At 38.6% G+C, this 18,248-nt stretch overlaps 1 protein-coding gene across 7 annotated transcripts in view; it reads right to left on the reverse strand.

Annotated features, from left to right (window-relative positions):
* The window catches only part of PDE11A (phosphodiesterase 11A), a 466,258-nt gene that overhangs the window by 228,787 nt on the left and 219,223 nt on the right, over positions 1 to 18,248 (reverse strand). For 6 of the 7 annotated variants that reach the window (XM_079923541.1, XM_079923542.1, XM_079923537.1 and 3 more), the window contains exons 5-6: positions 8,049 to 8,093; positions 7,580 to 7,644 (exon numbers count right to left, since the gene is read on the reverse strand). In XM_079923541.1, the coding sequence (XP_079779667.1) occupies positions 7,580 to 7,644; positions 8,049 to 8,093 (110 nt within the window). The remainder of the gene's footprint in view (positions 1 to 7,579; positions 7,645 to 8,048; positions 8,094 to 18,248) is intronic. The other variant, XM_079923540.1, reaches the window with a different exon arrangement.

Here is an 18,248-nt window from a genome sequence, read left to right on the forward strand (position 1 = left end):
TTCCAACTTTTAGAGGTTGCCCACATTCCTTGGCTCATGTCTCCATTCCTCCACCTTCAAAGCCAGCAATGACAGGTTGAGTCTTTCTCAAACTGCATCACACTGACTTCTACTGCTTTTCTTTTTCTCTTTTATTTATTATTTTTATACAGCAGGTTCTTATTAGTTATCTATTGTATACATATCAGTGCATATATGTCAATCCCAATCTCCCAATTCATCCCACCCCCACCACCCCACCCCCACTTTCCCCCCTTGGTGTCCATACATTTGTTCTCTACATCCATGTCTCCACCCCTGCCCTGCAAACCGGTTCATCTGTACCATTTTTCTAGATTCCACGTATATGCGTTAATATATGATATTTGTTTTTCTGTTTCTGACTTACTTCACTCTGTATGACAGTCTCTAGGTACACCCATGTCTCAGCAAATGACCCAGTTTCGTTCTTTTTTATGGCTGAGTAATATTCCATTGTATATATGTACCACATCTTCTTTATCCATTTGTCTGTTGATGGGCATTTAGGTTGCTTCCATGACCTGGAGATTGTAAACAGTGCTGCAGTAAACATTGGGGTGCATGTGTCTTTTTGAATTATGGTTCTCTCTGGGTATATGCCCAGTAGTGGGATTGCTGGGTCATATGGTAGTTCTATTTTTAGTTTTTTATGGAACCTCCATACTGTTCTCCATAGTGGTTGTATCAATTCACGTTTCCACCAACAGTGAAAGAGGGTTCCCTCTTCTCCACACCCTCACCAGCATTTGTTGCTTGTAGATTTTCTGATGATGCCCATTCTAACTGGTGTGAGGTGATATCTCATTGTACTTCTGACTTGCATTTCTCTAATAATTAGTGATGTTGAGCAGTTTTTCATGTGCCTCTTGGCCATCTGTATGTCTTCTTTGGAGAAATGTCTATTTAGGTCTTCTGCCCATTTTTGGATTGGGTTGTTTGTTTTTTTAATATTGAGTTGCATGAGCTGTTTATATATTTTGGAGATTAATCCTTTGTCCGTTGATTTGTTTGCAAATATTTTCTCCCATTCTGAGGGTTGCCTTTTCATCTTGTTTATGGTTTCCCTTGCTGTGCAAAAGCTTTTAAGTTTCACTAGGTCCCATTTGTTTTTGTTTTTATTTCCATTACTCTAGGAGGTGGGTCAAAAAAGATCTTGCTGTGGTTTATGTCACAGAGTGTTCTTCCTATGTTTTCCTCTAAGAGTTTTATAGTGCCTGGTCTTACATTTAGGTCGCGAATCCATTTTCAGTTTATTTTTGTGTATGGTGTTGGGGAGCATTTTAATTTCATTCTTTTACATATGGCTGTCCAGTTTTCCTAGCACCACTTATTGAAGATTGTCTTTCCTCCACTGTATATCCTTGTCCCCTTTGTCATAGATTAGTTGACCATAGGTGCATGGGTTTATCTCTGGGCTTTCTATCCTGTACTATTGATCTATATTTCTGTTTTTGTGCCAGTACCATACTGTCTTGATTACTGTAGCTTTGTAGTATAGTCTGAAGTCAGGGAGTCTGATTCCTCCAGCTCCGTTTTTTTCCCTCAAGATTGCTTTGGCTATTCGGGGTGTTTTGTGTCTCCATACAAATTTTAAGATTTTTTTGTTCTAGTTCTGTAAAAAAAATGCCATTGGTAATTTGATAGGGATTGCATTGAATCTGTAGAATGCTTTGGGTAGTATAGTCATTTTCACAATATGGCTTCTTCCAATCCAAGAACATGGTATATCTCTCCATCTGTCTGTGTCATCTTTGATTTCTTTCATCAGTGTCTTAACAGGTCTTTTGTCTCCTTAGGTAGGTTTATTGCTTGGTATTTTATGCTTTTTGTTGCAGTGGTGAATGGGATTGTTTCCTTGGATTTCTCTTTCTGATATTTCATTGTTAGTATATAGGAATGCAAGAGATTTCTGTGCACTAATTTTGTAACCTGCAACTTTACCAAATACACTGATTAGCTCTAGTAGTTTTCTCATGGCATCTTTAGGATTATCTATGTATAGTATCATGTCATCTGCAAACAGTGACAGTTTTACTTCCTCATTTCCAATTTGTATTCCTTTTATTTCTTTTTCTTCCCTGATTGCCATGGCTAGTGACCTCTGCTTCTGTCACCACATCTCCATTTATAAGGACCCTTCTGATTACATTGGACCCATCCAGATAATCCAGGATGATCTCCCCATCTCAAGATTCTTAATCAGATCTGCAAAGTCCCTTTTGTCATGGTTCCACAGATTAGGACCTGTATATCTTTGAGGGGGCATTACTCTGCTTACCATATACCCTCATCTTATGAAACAGAACATTTTAGCTCTCCACCCTCCAGGCTGACCTGCATGCTGAAAGACTCATTAAACAGAGATTCTTACCCTTTATTTACCTCCTCTGGGATTTCTAGCTTTATTTTTCTCCTCCCCTTCTAGTCATACCAAATGAAAAATATAGTAAGAAGATGGCTTTTTAAAAAAGATTGTTTCCCTCCGAAATAAGTTTTCTCCCCTCAACTCCCTTACTCCCAAAATGCTGAAATGATTACAGTGCTTGTGTTTTAAACAATATATATTTCCATTATATTCCATTAAATGATTATGTGAAAATTCCCTTTTAGTCAGTTGTTACCTTCTAGAAATTACAGACATTTGGCTTTTTAAAAAATTTTTCTTCTTTTTTTTTTTTTTAGCCTTAAGTAGCAGTGCTGAGAAAGTGCAATTTCCAAAGCACCCATATTTATACCTAGGAGATACATCAATAGAATGTGGCCAAATATATTTTAAACTAAATAAAAATTTCTAATTCTTAAGATGTGCATAAATGTTCTTTTTCATTTCTAAGTACATATGATCATTCAGACACCCTATTCCCATTGAGAACAGAAAGAGGTTTATTAAAGCTTGAATAAGAGATTCAAGAAAGTTTATTCTGGCCGCTTCACTATATATTATTAAATTAGGCTTCACATGAAAGGTCCTAGAGTGAGATCTGAGGGACAGTCGAATGGATCAGACAAGATCATAATTTTTTTTTAAAGTCAGTATTGACAACCCAAGAGGATTGTAAATAATAAATGCATCAACAGTATTATATTCTGCAAAAGAGAGGCACATGTCTATTTCTAAACTGTTCTGATTCTGGAAAAAACTGGAATATCATGTTCTATTCTAAGCTGGGGCACGTCCAGGGGAGAATAAAAAGGGTGGTGAAGAGTCTGGGGACCATGAAATATGAAAATAGTCTAAAAATAGCAGTTGCTGACTTGGAAAAGTTAAGGATAGTGGATCCGTGCAGTCTACCATAACTGAACCACTGCCATGTGGGTAAGGCAGTAAATTTAATCCTTGGTGGCTTTAGCTTGTCATCCTCTGGTCCTTCTCCCACACCACTGCCCAGAGGATTTTTCAAGACAAATCTTAATATTTCACTATCTGTTGCTACTCCGCCGTGAGCAAGCAGGCATGTAGCCAGTCTCCAGGCCAATTAAGAGGGTCTGAGCATCTGAGGACCAGATAGGACCCAAACCCCTATGAGATGGCATTCAGGGGAGCTGGAGGCCCTCAGAAGGAGTTAAGGGCCATCACCATCAATTATGATGACCCTTGTGACAACAGATCACAGCCCTAATTAAAGATTCTGAAACATGCCATGTTTTCTCTCCCACCTCTATGCTTCTGTTTACGATGTTTCCTCACCCTGGAAGGTAGTCGTGTCACTAACTTCCCATCATTCTACAGTACCTAAATGAATTTTTACCATGTCTGAAAGCTTTCTCTGAGGATCATCTTCCAGTTTTCCCCAGATGAGTTGGGTGCCCCTTCCTCTATATTAAAATACCACCTCGCACAAACCTTTTACAGAAAGTATTGAATTGCTTTGCCGTCACTGATGTACTTGACAGCAGGACATATGAGCCTAATCGGGGACACATCTGTATATGAGGGGGCCTTTATGTGTTATATAAGCTGATGTGCATGGAGGGGAAGGGACTGGGAGGAGGAGGTCTTGAGCATCTGAGTCTGGTGGCTAAGATGGAAGAAAGGTGGAGAAATCAAAAGAACAACTTAGCGGCTAGCTCTCAATCTGGGGACTGGTTCCTAAGCCTGGCCCCATGGACTAAATCCAAGTCCTATGGAGAAAGAAAAGCTTTAGGAACTAAAAGACTTGTAAAAAAAAATGAGGTACATGCAGGACTGATTAGGGGTCAGGCAACAAACTATAGCACACTGTAGGGAAAGTGAACCTTCTTACCTTCTGCACTGACTACCAAGCCCTGCTTGGATTTGGAAAGGCCATCAGTGCATCTGAGACAGTGCCCGGGGAGCTGTGGCACAGCGGTGGTGAGGAGTCCAGTTATGCCCATGGGAATTCTGCAGTGGGCCAGGAAGCCCATGTCCAGCAGATGCTGTTCTGCCATGTTTAGAGGAAGAGGACTTAGGAATACTTGGAAGAAATGATGGGTGAGCAATAAAAAAAATTTTTTTAATCTTGGGGATTCCCAGAGCTACTTCAAGAGTGACTTTGGCAAAGAGCTTGGGTTCTTACACTACGAGGGAGAAATGACCAAGCAGCCAAGTATAGATGATCACTGTTACCGTGACTCTATTTATAGCCATGGTCTGGAGGCCTGGTGAAATCCAGGTATGGTTATATTATATTCTTAACCCACTCCTACCCCTGTTCATTGGCCTTGAGATCCTTGAGGGCAGAGACTGCTGATTAAAAAAAAAAATCTCTGTAGCCCCATTACCTATTAGAGAGTAGGTACTCATCATACGGCTGTTGAATGAAGTAATAAAATTAATGAAAGGATAACTATCTCCAAAGGACAAACTTAGGACAAAGAGGTGGAAGTTACAGAAATGTGATTCAACCTAAAATGCCTTTCTAACAATCAGAACTCCCTATCAGTAAAAAAAGCCCACCGTGACATTGTGAGAATCTTATCACTAGAAGAGTCATCAAGGCTGTCCCAGAGGAGGTAAACACCACATGAAGAAAGACAGATCAAATCATTTCCAACGCTCAAATTGCTTGGTATTAATTACATGGAGACCAAGAGGAGACTGGCCATGACAAAAGAGTTAGCCGCATAAGACAGGAGGCAGAAATGATGAGTCAGCAACAAAATTGGTTTTTAAAAAAGTCTTCAAGGACTGTCTATAAAAATCAGCAAGCTTTAAATCAAAGTTCATCAGAATTAAACTAATGCCCTGAAACATTGTTGCATGAAACCCTAGACATTATCTTCAAGAGCTATCCTATTAAAACTCTGAATGATGTCCAGAGGACTAAGGTATCCAGTGGACATTAGCTATAGAGAAGATGTTAAGTGATGAAGGTTAAAGGACAGATTTACAACATGTTGAGAGCAGGCTGTGATTTGTAGACTCATAGCCTGTTTCAATGTCTCTTCCACGGCCACTGGCAAAATAAATGCTAGAGCCACTTGTCTTTATTCCTTTAACCTGCAATAAATGACCAAAGGATCCCACATCTACATGAGGAAAATTACTAGACAATGCAGGAAAGAGCTTCTGAAATAAATGGACATTCTACATAAAGGCCACAAATAGAATGATGGAGAGTACTATCTCATAATGTCAAAGTTCAAAGGCACTTTTCAAATGTCTCTTTAAAGAAAATCTGACCTTTCTTTCTTTCTTTCTTTTTTATTATCAGAAGTTTGCCAAGAGCAGTATGGGCCCTGGGTCATTTCGTTTTGACATGGAAGTTCTCTCAGCATTAAAAATAATGAAATATTTAACTCTGCAGTGACCATGAGGACACATTCAGTAGTTAAAAAAAAAGAACAATATTAAAACATTAGGATTTCAAAGGAAGGCTTTTCCCCCTCATATATAAGAGAGAGAACCTATATGAGGCCATAACTAGCTAAAGGACTAAGTACAGACAGATATTTTTAAATGTATTTCATGTTATTTTACATGAAAATTTTAGGAGAATGGCTGAATACACCACTAGTAACTCTATGTCTAAATCTTTTTTGGGTATAGATTAGCTGACATTAAACATAGATGTGAACATACATTTTCATGAAAACAAAAACCTCTTACAAAAGACCTCTTGCTTCCCATTTTAAGGTATAATTTACAAACAGTAAAATTTATGTTTTTTAAGCACATAGTTCTGCAAGTTTTGACAAATGCAGTTGTATAACTGCCACCACAAGCAAGACGGAGAACGGTTCCTTCACCACTCAAAATTCCCCTGTACCCCCTCACAGTAAACTCTTCTCTCTATCTCCACACCTGGCAACTACTGATCTGCTTTCTGTTGCTATAATTTTGCCTTTTCAAGAATGCTCTATAACTGGAATTAGAAATGGACTCTTTTAAATATCATACACTTGATAAAATGTGAAGCAACTAAAGTGCCCATTTTAATGTACTGATTTCTATTTTCTGAACTTAAAGGCAATAATAAGTACATAAAATCAAATTACCCTCAACTACTACATCTTGAAACAGGTATTACCCAAGGAGCCTTTTGAATATACAGATCTTTAGGACTTCACTTTCAACATATTGAATCAAAAGCACTCATGTGGGTTCTGAGAATTTAGTTTTTATTCAGTTCTCCAAGTTTGATTCTGATTGATCCAGCCAGATTGGGAAACAATCCAGCAGACATTCACTATATGAGATTAATTACCAGACTGTAAATTATGTGTGGCAATGGGATCAAAATTCAGAGATTGGGAGGGTTTTATGCAGGTGATCTTGTCCTGAGATGTGGCCACCATTTACTGGCTGCAGGGCCTTGAACAAGTTACTTAAACTCACTGAACCTTGGCTTTCTCCTCTGTCACGCATGGGTAATGATGCCTACTTCATCAGGTTATCTGGGGGGATTCAATGCATATAAAGCATTTAGAATAGTACCTGGCACACTCAGCAGGTACTCAGATAAATGGAAGCTGCTTATCTAGCTGGTATTACCATCATTGATATTGTCATCATTATCATCATCATGCTTTACTTGTCCTTCTCCATATTTCTGCATTTTGGTCAATTTCACTATTTTTTTAGCCCTTCTTCTAGAGGTGACCAAAGTAAAGAGGATCTATTTTTGTAGTAGCTAAACTATTATTCAGGGTAGTGCAAACTAAAAGAAATTCACTGATTGTCCCCAACCCTAATTTTCACCCTGCTACAGCTTCAAAGATACCAATAGGGACAAAAAGTGAATTACCAGAAACTCTTAGTCTTTTCACCAAGGGGTATTGGTCAAACACAAGCAAACAAAAGGGAAGAAGACAAACGAGGGACCAGAATAAAGCCAAAAAAAAAAAAAAAAGGTTATCTATGCAGTTATGGAATATCTAAAAATCTACTTTATTCATTAGCAGTTTTAGATGTATATACATGTATTTTTATGTATAGCTTTAATTTAAGCCCTGAAATATAGAAGAGTGATGATATTTGGCTACACTTGCTGATCTAAAGAAAGAAAAACTCTTATCCTCAGAAATTATGCAATGCTGCCAACACCACGGATCGAAGATGAGGATTAGAGACAAAACTGAAAGTCATAAGCCCTACCTGTTCTCAGCATCGGCACTGCACTTTGGGGACAGCAATTCAAAGGATTTGGTAAACTTCACCACCTGCCACACAGAAAGACAACAAATCCAAGTCAGTTAAAGCTTTCTCACAGTTTAAAATATTCCAGTAAACATTTTTCACCTTTATAATGACTATTACAATAATTGGAGATTAAAGAGAGATTTTAAGTGGAAAAATCCCGAGGGATATGAGAAAATTTTATCCTACATTTTGTACTTTATTTCTTACATGGCACATATTGCCCAAGTTTTAATACATTTCTAAATATGTATATATTTTTACAATAAGGTGTAAGAATCCTGTGGTGGTCAGGCAAAGGGACATCTCATTTGAAAACTTTTTTACTGCCCTTTTAACAACCCAGTCACCATCCATGGAGAACCTGGTAGAGACAAAACATCTTTCAAAAGGTTGCCCTCCATCAACCCCAGGTTCCTGAAATTACCTTCCCTGGCTTATCACTGTCCTCAGGTGAATGTTTTTCTGTCACCTGCAAAGGGTAACGAAGAGGAAGACACTTAAGATCATCCCTAGTGTGGACACTTACCTGTCCAGTGAAACTGGCACAATCAGTTCAAAATCCTGATCAAGACCTATTATGCTGAAAGGTAATTTATAGGCACAGAAAATGCAAAGACAGTTTTTCTTATCATTAGCTACTGTTGAGTTCTTACTATAAACCAGGCCCTACATCAGAAGCTTCTTTGACTATTTAATTTCCCTATTACAACTCTTTGAAGTGGGGATTTTTATCTTCAGTGTATAGATGAGGAAACCAACCCATAACTTTTAAGAAACTTACACTGTTTCGCACAACTAAATGGGGCCTCTGGGATTAAAGCAAGTCTGCATGACTCTAGAGTGTCAGTTTTTTCAACAATGCTAAAAATATTGAGTGGGAAAGGCACCGTTTCTGGTCCTCTTTAGACAAGATATAACACATGATAGAAAAAGGAGGCCCTATACTGAAAGGAGTCATCTGAATGTCACTGGATGCTTCCAAGGTTGACATTTAGATTTGCCTTAGCCAGATGCAGTCATGCTTCAAAGGTCGTTTAAATTAACCACTTATAAGGAATTGATGGGCACTTGAGAAAATGACTTGGGAACTGGGAATAGATTAAATATTAAAACAGCTCTATCAGTGAGGTAATGAACCCATACTAAAAAAAAATGCAACATTAAGAAAAAGATAAAAGCCCATCACAAAGAAAACTGTGTGTGACTAGCAGGGCAGTGACAATAGCTCAACTAAAAGGAAATACCCTTGACAACTATAGGACATATTTCATTTCATATTCTAATGTGAAATAAGCCTCTACAAAATTACTCATTGTGGCAAATTTTATTTTCCAGAGATGGCCACAGCAATATCTCCTATCCCACATTCTTCTCTACAATATGACCCTGCCACCTTCCTACCAAGTTGTAGGGTCTATGTTTCCTCCCCTTGAATCTAGGTGGGCTCTAGAGCACTACAACAAATAGAATATATAGAAGAGAGGCTATGTGCCTTCTGAAGTTGTCATAAAAGGCAATGCAGCTTCTGCCTCATCTGACTGGAATACTTGTGCCTGGAGCCCTGAGCCACCATGTCATAAGTCCAACTACCCTGAGGACACTATGCTGAAAGGTAGCCAACCATACAGAGGAGTCACGTGTAGATGCTCTGGTCAGCAGCTCCAGTCTTTAAGCCCTCCCAGCCCAGGTGCCAGACATAAAAGCAAACAGACCTTCAGATGATTCTAGTTCCCAGCCATTAAGTCACCCCTGATCTCCAACAGTGGTTCCAGATATCCTGGAAAGAGGTAAACCATCCTGGCTATTCCCTCTTCAAATTCCTGATCCACAAGATCAGTTTAAACCAACATGGTTGGTTTAAGCCTCTCAATGTTGGGCTTATGTGTTACACAGCAAAATTAACTAGAACACTTATCTTAATTGAGGGCTTAAACAGAAACCAATCACTTAGAACACCGAAATCTTGATCTAGCTGCAATATTCTTGGGGTCTCACAAGGCCAACAAGCCACAAACAGACTATTTGCTATCACCAATTAATAAATTCCTCAAACCATACCCTAAATAACTCTTAAAGTTAAAACAATAACAGGATAATAAAAAGAAGCATTTCATTTATGCTTGCAGAATAGGAAACTGTTACAGATTTTAAAAGAGAAAGTCATATCTCTACTTTGATCTCTCATCATCTGTGATTTCTTTCCATTATTTTGTTAGATGACAGTAAATTCTTCTACTTTTTAATCATGTTTTAGGCTGTTGCTATGAACTGAATGTTTGTGTCCCCCCCAAAATTCATATGTTGAAACCCTAATCCTCAATGTGATGGTATTTGGAGATGGGGCCTTTGAGAGGTTATTAGGTTGTGAGGGTGCAGCCTCATAAGGGGATTAGTACTTTTAACAGAGACAGAGAGAGCTTGCTTCTTCTTCTCTTCTCTGCTACGTGAGGATACAACGAGAACATGGCCATCTACAAACCAGGAAGGGTGGCCACACCAAACACTGGATCTGCCAGTGTCTTGATCTTGGATTTCCCTTTCCCAGCCTCCAGAACTGGGAGAAATACATGTTTGTTATTTAAGCCACCCAGTCTATGATAATTTGCAATAGCAGCTCAAACTGACTAAGACAACCATATCCTACCATTTTACTGCAAATCTGTATGAGGCATTTTGCATACATTATGACCAATCCTTTATGTACGTATCGATGCTTACAACGTCCTAGCAAGGTAGGTATTATTATCCCCATTTTCCTGAAAGAAAATGAAAGCTTAGAGGGGTTAAGTGGTTTCCTGGAAACCATATAACCAATATGTTAACAGAATTGGGATTTGAACCATGTCGGTCTGATTCCACAGCTTCTAATTTCCCCACTACTCACTGCTTTCATAAACATGAGCAAGTAGCATTGACAGAGAAAATTATTTGGACATGACTCCTTCAGAGCCAGAATACTTAGATAAATTCTGCCTTTACTTATTAATTCTATGAATATTTATTGAGTACCTACTATATACCTGAATCTGAATAAACATAGACTAAAAGTAACTTGAAGTAAAACACTTGGCTTGATATATAGTAAATCAAGTTACCAATCAACTAATAATTGTTTTTGCATTTGGAAATCAAGAAGGATATATCTTTTAATTTCCAGACTTGATAGATGAAATTAAACTCTCCAATATTACTAAGAATACTTTATTTGGCTTAATTTTCACTGCTGATTAGAATACTTTACAACTCTGAAAGGACATATGTTAATTTCTGAAAAACTGATATCCATTGGGTGGTAAAAGGGGGAGTAAGCCCCCTTGGCGGGGTTTTTGAGGATCACTCTAACACGGCCGCAGAGATTACACTCAGAAACGCATGAGAGATTACACTCAGAAACGCATATGAAATTAAAGGGTTTATTATATTCACAGGCCCTAGAGAGGGGGGGACAGTATGCCCAAAGGACCACAGAAAGTCACCCAAAGCTCAAAGTTTGGTTACTGCAGGCAGGCAGACAGCAGAGCAAGGACCCACGGGTAAGTGCCTTTATAGAGGGTCATAGGTAGGGTAACTTGTGGCACTCAGGAAGCATTCCCCTTGGGTAATTTGAATGTGACTGGGTCTACATGGAAAGGAGACAAGGGGTAAAATGAGGAAGTCATCATGAGGCTTGTGGCTTGCGTACATTATGTTGACGATGGGTACCCAGAAGTGGGCAATAACTAAGTAGAAGTTCAAAACAAGCAGGGCAAGTGCTGTCACTCAGGAAGCCACTGGGGCAACAAAGAACAGTTTGACATTACAAAAATGATTTTTGTCCTATAGCAATGCAAATGAATTTTATCCAAGCAGAAATGCGAATGGCTTCTGTGCAGTAGAAAAGATAAGCCCATAATTACAATTTTATTGTCCTGGATGATGGTAAGCATTTTTTTTTTTTTTTTTTGTGGTACACAGGCCTCTCACTGTTGTGGCCTCTCCCGTTGCGGAGCACAGGCTCCGGACGCACAGGCTCAGTGGCCATGGCTCACGGGCCCAGCCGCTCCGCAGCATGTGGGATCTTCCCGGACCGGGGCACGAACCCGTGTCCCCTGCATCGGCAGGCAGACTCTCAACCACTGCGCCACCAGGGAAGCCCGGTAAGCATTTTTAAACGCTAACCTAGCAATCTTGTGCCTGCATTCATCTGGTGTCTGTTTCAGAACGGACTACTACCTTGCTGGCTTCTCTCATTAATGTGTTAACTACATCTCTGATACTTGCTTGTTTTAGATTTGTGCAAGGGTTAGGTTTTTAACTTTTTGAAAACTGTTGTTTGACACAACAGATATGTACTGAGTGTCTGTATGTGTCAAGTAGTGCAATAGGCACTGGGGCTACACAGTAAAAGAAAAAAAAAAACCCTGCATGCATGGAACTTACTTTATGGTAGGGAGCTTAATTTGTCCTGGCTCATCAAAATTAGTGCTCCCTGGAATAAAAAGTGAACTTCTGCTCTCCACACCTTAAGAAATAAACCTGAAAAATGTCTAGAGATTAAAAAAGAATAAAGATCTTCTAAGAATTAAAAAAAGAAACCCTCTGAGTGATAGAAGAAATGGAACAGAAAATCCTGAAATCTTAAAGCTATATAACTTACAGCTCTAGAATCACAAAGAAAACGGATAAGATCAACAAGTACCTCAGTGAAATGTCAGAATGTTTGAACCCTTGAAATGTAAGAGAGGACTTGTTAAAACTAACAAAAGGAAGAAATTCTTTTTTCTAAAATGTTTTAACTTTTTATTCTAACATAAATCACATGCTGAAAAGAAAAACAGGGTCAAATATTTTGTTTTATTTTATTTTTTGGTTTTAGTTTCTAAATTCCTTTTTAATGAGTAAAGGGAAAGTCAAGGATTATGCATCTTTCAACTTTAGCACTCCATATGGAAAGTACTAGTTGTGTTCCCCAGTAAACCAGCCCATGGGGCCCTGATCAAAGTCAGATAATAGATTCTTGAACCACAATGTTGACCTTGTGTGTAGGAAGAAGTAAGCTCACCCAAAGAAAGGTCTGGCCTTTGCCTTTGTCTCCTGAGAGGTAACCTCTAAGCCCTTGGAATGTCCAGCCTGGGTAAAAATGTCTTTGTTTACCTGGGTGCCTTGGGCCAGCCAGATAGTAACAATGTAACTTAAAGTGGTGGCTTTGAGCCACACCAACAATGTGATTTAGGGTGGAGCCTTTGGGTCACATGGTATCAGTTGACCTCTGGAGGGCAGGGAGACTGAGGGCAGCTATGAGGGTGGCCAAATAGGTTTTAGTGATCAAGCCCCAACAAAGACCCTGGATGCCAAGGCTCAGGTGACCTTCCCTGGCTGGCAATACTTCATGCATATTGAATACTTCATGCACACACAGTGATGTGTGCATCACTGCTGGGAGAAGTTAATGCTTTCCATGACTCCATGGAGAGAGGACAATTGGAAGCACCACTTTTGGAACCTTCCTGGACTGATCTCTCCCTTGGCTTACTTTAATTTGTATCTCTTCCCATAATAAACCATGACCGTGTATATAACCGCTTTCAGTGAATTCTGTGAACCCGTCTAGCAAAATATTGAGTTTGAGAGTGGTCTTGGGAACTCTTGAACTTGTACTTGGTATCAGAAGTGAGGACAGTATTATAGACTATGTTTCCTAATTTCATACCTTGTATAATTCTTAGGTTCCCGTGTCTTTAGAAGAAAAATGAGGACAATACTAATGTTGCCTTGTCTTTGGATACATACTGATCATCCAATGTGTATTAAGTACTGGATAGCATAGAGAGATAGAAAAGAAATAGTAAATACAGTCTCCAACTTTTAAAGAATTAATATTTTAGAGAAGAAAAATTTTTTAACTTAATGGTCAGAAAAACTTTCTTAATCTGTTGATGTGTTCCTTTTACTAAACCAAAGGAATTATAAAAGCCTATTCATTTTTTTCTTTTACCTTGGCTGTTGAGAAGCTCAGAGAAAAGCCTTAGGTTCAAAGTTGTATCATTTTTTGCACCACAATTTGGTTTTGAGTTTGTTGTTTGATTTTGTTTCACTTACAACATCTACTTTCTCTTTCTTCCTTTTAATTTGAAAGTTTGCCTTTCATTCTGCTATGTGTCTGGAATACAATAAGCACTCAGAAAATATTTGTTCACTATGAATTTTTGTATTTTTGCTGAAGGGTGCCTTAAATGCTTTCGGCGATTAATTGAGTAAAAGTGTAAACAAAAAGGGGATGAAGTACTTACATACTTGAAAAATGTATGAAGTATATAAAAATACTTTTACACATGAAATCACATAAATTTGCTTATGTACAACTAATTACAGTTGAACAAAGCTATTATGGGCCATTAATTTGTGTAAAAGAGTATTTTTCAGAGGCATGGGAAAGGAATCTGGAATGGCGGGTAAGAGAAATACAACATTTAAGGATCTACAGCTGATAGCAAACAATGTAAGAATAAAAGAGAAGCAAGCTTGAGTCCCATCAAGAGAGTGACAAAATATAAGCAGAGCAATGAAACTGTGAAGACAAACACACTGCTGACTGTAAGCCAGATAAGATCAACGAAGTGGCAAAACACTAGCCTTGGCTCCATAAGGTGCATAAAGTTAGCCTGGTTCCAAGCCATCAGACTATGAAGGGCTTCAAAAACATTCTAGAATAAATCTAAGATTGTCACAGAAATTCTAGCCTAAATCATATATTCAAGAACGCAAGGTTGCTGGTGGAATCCCCCTAAGTTCTCTGAACTTAGGGCAATCTGAGATTAGGCTCACAAGCAAATTAACCCTCAAAGTCACCAGAATATTGAGCCCTTAAGGCGACATACACATGGGCCTTGGTCCTTGAGGACAGCAAGGAACAGCAAAGAAGTATTACAGTTCTGGAGATGTAAACTATCTGCTTGCCTCCCATTCCTCCAGAGTGGGGTTGGGCAAAAAAACTCTGTAAGCTCAATTTTTCCCCCCATCTGTTTTTATAAATAAAGTTTTATTTTAACAGAGCCCACTCATTCATTTAAATATTACCTATGGCTGCTATTCGCTATGACAGTAGAGTTGAGTAGTTGTAATAGAGACCCTATGGGCCACAAGACCTAAAATATTTACTAGGTGGCTCTTTGCAGAAAAAATTTGCTAACTTCTGGTCCAGAGAGATCTCTGAACCAAGTCAACTAGCTATTTTCTGCTAAATCGTTAATGGCTAATGATAGATTAAAGTATTCGTGTTCCCATGTAATTTATCTATAGTTCAGAAAGGAGATTCTAAAACAACACTGTAATGACAGAAATTTTAGGCACCAGGGTGAGTGATGGGGGGTATATCTGAGGACATGCATATGTCCCACTTGTCACGGGACCATCCCAGCCTAATAAAGCCTGTTGTCATGCAATAATTATTAAAAGTACCTCCTTGCACTCTCAAAAATATCTTTGTTTGAAAAGCAAAACTCTAGGCAGCCATGCCTCAAACAATTTATATTTTTAAAAGGAATTTATTAAAAATATAATGCATCCAGTGGAAAATTATTTATAGTCAGACACCTGCGTTAAAAAATGAAACAGCTAAAATTTTTTGATGCAATTTAATGGGATATATATAGTGTCACTGCGGAGATTATGACCAATAAAAAATAGATGAAAGCATAAGTAAATGAGAATAAAGTTCATGTTTTATTCTTGACTTGGACAAATTGAATGGTTCTTAGTTTCATTAATTTTTTAAAATTTATTCTCTAATTCTGATTTTTATTATAGATGCACTAAATGAACATAGATTAAATAAATAAATACACACACATACACTAAGTAAAAAGAGAATCTTATACGAGAAATATCAGAAGTGGTTTATAGGTCAATGAAACTGAACAAATGATTCCAAGCTCCTCTGGCTGTTGATCAGCCCTGGGCATTACACCCTGGGGAAGGCGGTACACACGCCACAGGGAAGTAAACAAAATATCCCCAAGCATCTCTGACTGTTCTTTGGAAAAGCTCCATGGGCAGAAGTCTTTTTGATTTGAATATTTATCAAGCACTAGCTGGTCTGGTTGCTCTCTGTTTTTTTAATTTAAATACAACTAAAAAAACAAAAACTATGCTCAAATAGATATTCCTGCTACCAAGAAGAAAATAGGAATGATCTAACAAGTAATCACCATTTTTTGGGTTTGAGTTTTCTTAATTCCTATTTTTCCATAAGAGGACTAATATATAGGGCAAAAGAATGAATTAAATGGCCATTCACTGCCATCCTTCTTGATTAATTCCTCTCTTACACCGATGAGTAATTTACTCTAGTCATTTATTCACTCAATCAACATTTTCCAAATACTTAGGGTACAAGGCACCGTGACAGGGTCTGGAAATAACAAGAGGCATAAATCACGTCCTCTCCTTGTACTCACAACACAGTATGGAGGGAGAAACTGTTCACAAAGGTATAAGCTCACCACAACATATGGTCAAAATTCTACAAGCACACAGAGGAGAGTGCTGAAGAAGTTTTCATGTGAACTCTGTCCTAAAGGGGGAGCAGGCATGCTCTAGGCTGAAAAGTGGGGAAAGGTTTCCAGGTTGAGGGACTAAATCAGTTAAGGTTTTGCCAGAAAACAGAAAGAACACTCCAAAATGGTTTAACTGAAAGTAATTCAACAAAGGGACTAGGTACAGAAGCATGGGCAAGATGAAAAGAAACCAGTAAGGAATGGTGAGGTACCCAGGGAGTAGACATTTGGAAAGTCATTAACACCCCTAGGTCTGAGGGGACACAGGAGAGAGTGAGGGAGAGAAGGAGAGATGGAGGAAGGGAGGGGATAATGTTATTGGTGCCCCGGGGCCATGGAGAGGGGCCTTGGAAGAATTCAGCCACCTCTACAACTGACAGAGAAAGAACAGGGGAATAACTACTCCCAGTAGCTCTCTCCTTCAGCTCTTAAATCTTCTGCTGCTTCCTCCCATTTGTCAAACGCAACTGAAAGCCAGAGGACAAGAAAGCCCAAGTGGCGCAGTACATAGAAATCAGCCTTCAAAGGCACTTAGCTGAAGAAAGAAAAACCAGCATGAGATGGGGGAATTGGGATTTGTAAAGAATAGTCAGTACAGAGGTGACAATGTTGAACTTTACCTGAGCCCTGCTCCCCCAAAAATGGTATAATGATGAAGAAATACCCCTACTGCTTTGTCTTCCAGATTTGGCTAACCTCAAAGAAACACCCTGCCCTAGAACATTCCAAAATAAGACCTTTGTCCTCATGACTCCTCTGGGATGCACAAATGATGCAGTCAACTCCTTTGTCTACATGCTTCTGTAGGACCCCAGGCACCCTTTCCTTTCTTTGAAATGTTCCTCATAAATGAATGTTCTTCCTATTGCAATAGCCCAGATGAAATCATTTCCTTAATTGCCTGGTGCCTTTTGTCTTTCACAGGAATTATATATGCAAAGATACAGAGGCAACAGATGCATAGGCTGACCATGGGGAGGAGAGGTGATAGAGGAAGAATGGGATAGAGCGAGCCTGAGGACCAGAAAGGAAAGCTAAAAGTTAAGTTGGGAGCACAGGTGATGGACCTTGAATGTTGGGCAGTTTGAATTTTACTGTGTAGGCAACAGATAATAAAATATTTTGAAGCATGAGACGGGCGGATGCATGTTTTAGAAAGATAACTAGAAGTAGTATTAAGAACTGATGAAAAGGAAGAGTGCCCTGTCTGCAAGTAAAGAAATGAGTGAAGAGGAAAATTTCCAAGCTAGAGACTAGTAAAGTCAGAGTAAAGAAAGCGGTAGAACGGGTGGGAGGGAGGGGCTAGAAATGATGTTTCAGCGTAGAGGCAACAGACCTTACAAACAATTGAATGTAAATGGTAAGAAACACTCAGAGATTACTCTGTGGTTTTTAGCTTGAGTTACCCATTAACTGAAATAGGAAACCTCAGAAGTGACAGGATGCGGTGGAGATGGACAGTGGGGACTAAAGTTCACAAGTTGGAGACATATACACATATACATACACACACATATATTCACATACCTATATACGTATATTTAACATATATAAATGATTAATGATGTGAGTTAATATACTGACATATAATTACTAATAAAGTGAGTCAATATATACAAATACATAATATGATATATTAATGATTAATGATGTGAGTACATACATATGTATATACATACATATACATAACAATGTTTGGGTAATTCTTGGAATTCTTTTAGATACCTTCTATTCTGCACTCTGGAAAAAGCACTTGGAATAAAAATCAAATAGAATTTAAGTTGGTTTCCTAACAGGGATAAGGAAAATTAAAGAAAGTAGGATGGGGAAAAGGAAGAGAAAGTGAAGTAGAAAGGAAAGCCTGAAGCAATTTTTACCATCCACTTAGGATAGTGGCTGTTTCAGAACAATCAGATGACAATTACTATCTCCATCTCTTCCTTTCAAGTGCTGGGTTCAGGAAGATCATCTAGTTCAATGGCTAAATTGTATGTGTATTCACATAAGAACCAAGAAGTTAAGGAACACATTAGAAAACAAGTGGAGCTTGTGCTTCATGGTTTAGAAAATAAACTCCAGAAACCAGTCTC

This window comes from Stenella coeruleoalba (assembly GCF_951394435.1).
Source record: "Stenella coeruleoalba genome assembly, chromosome: 6".
Lineage (NCBI taxonomy): Eukaryota > Metazoa > Chordata > Mammalia > Artiodactyla > Delphinidae > Stenella > Stenella coeruleoalba.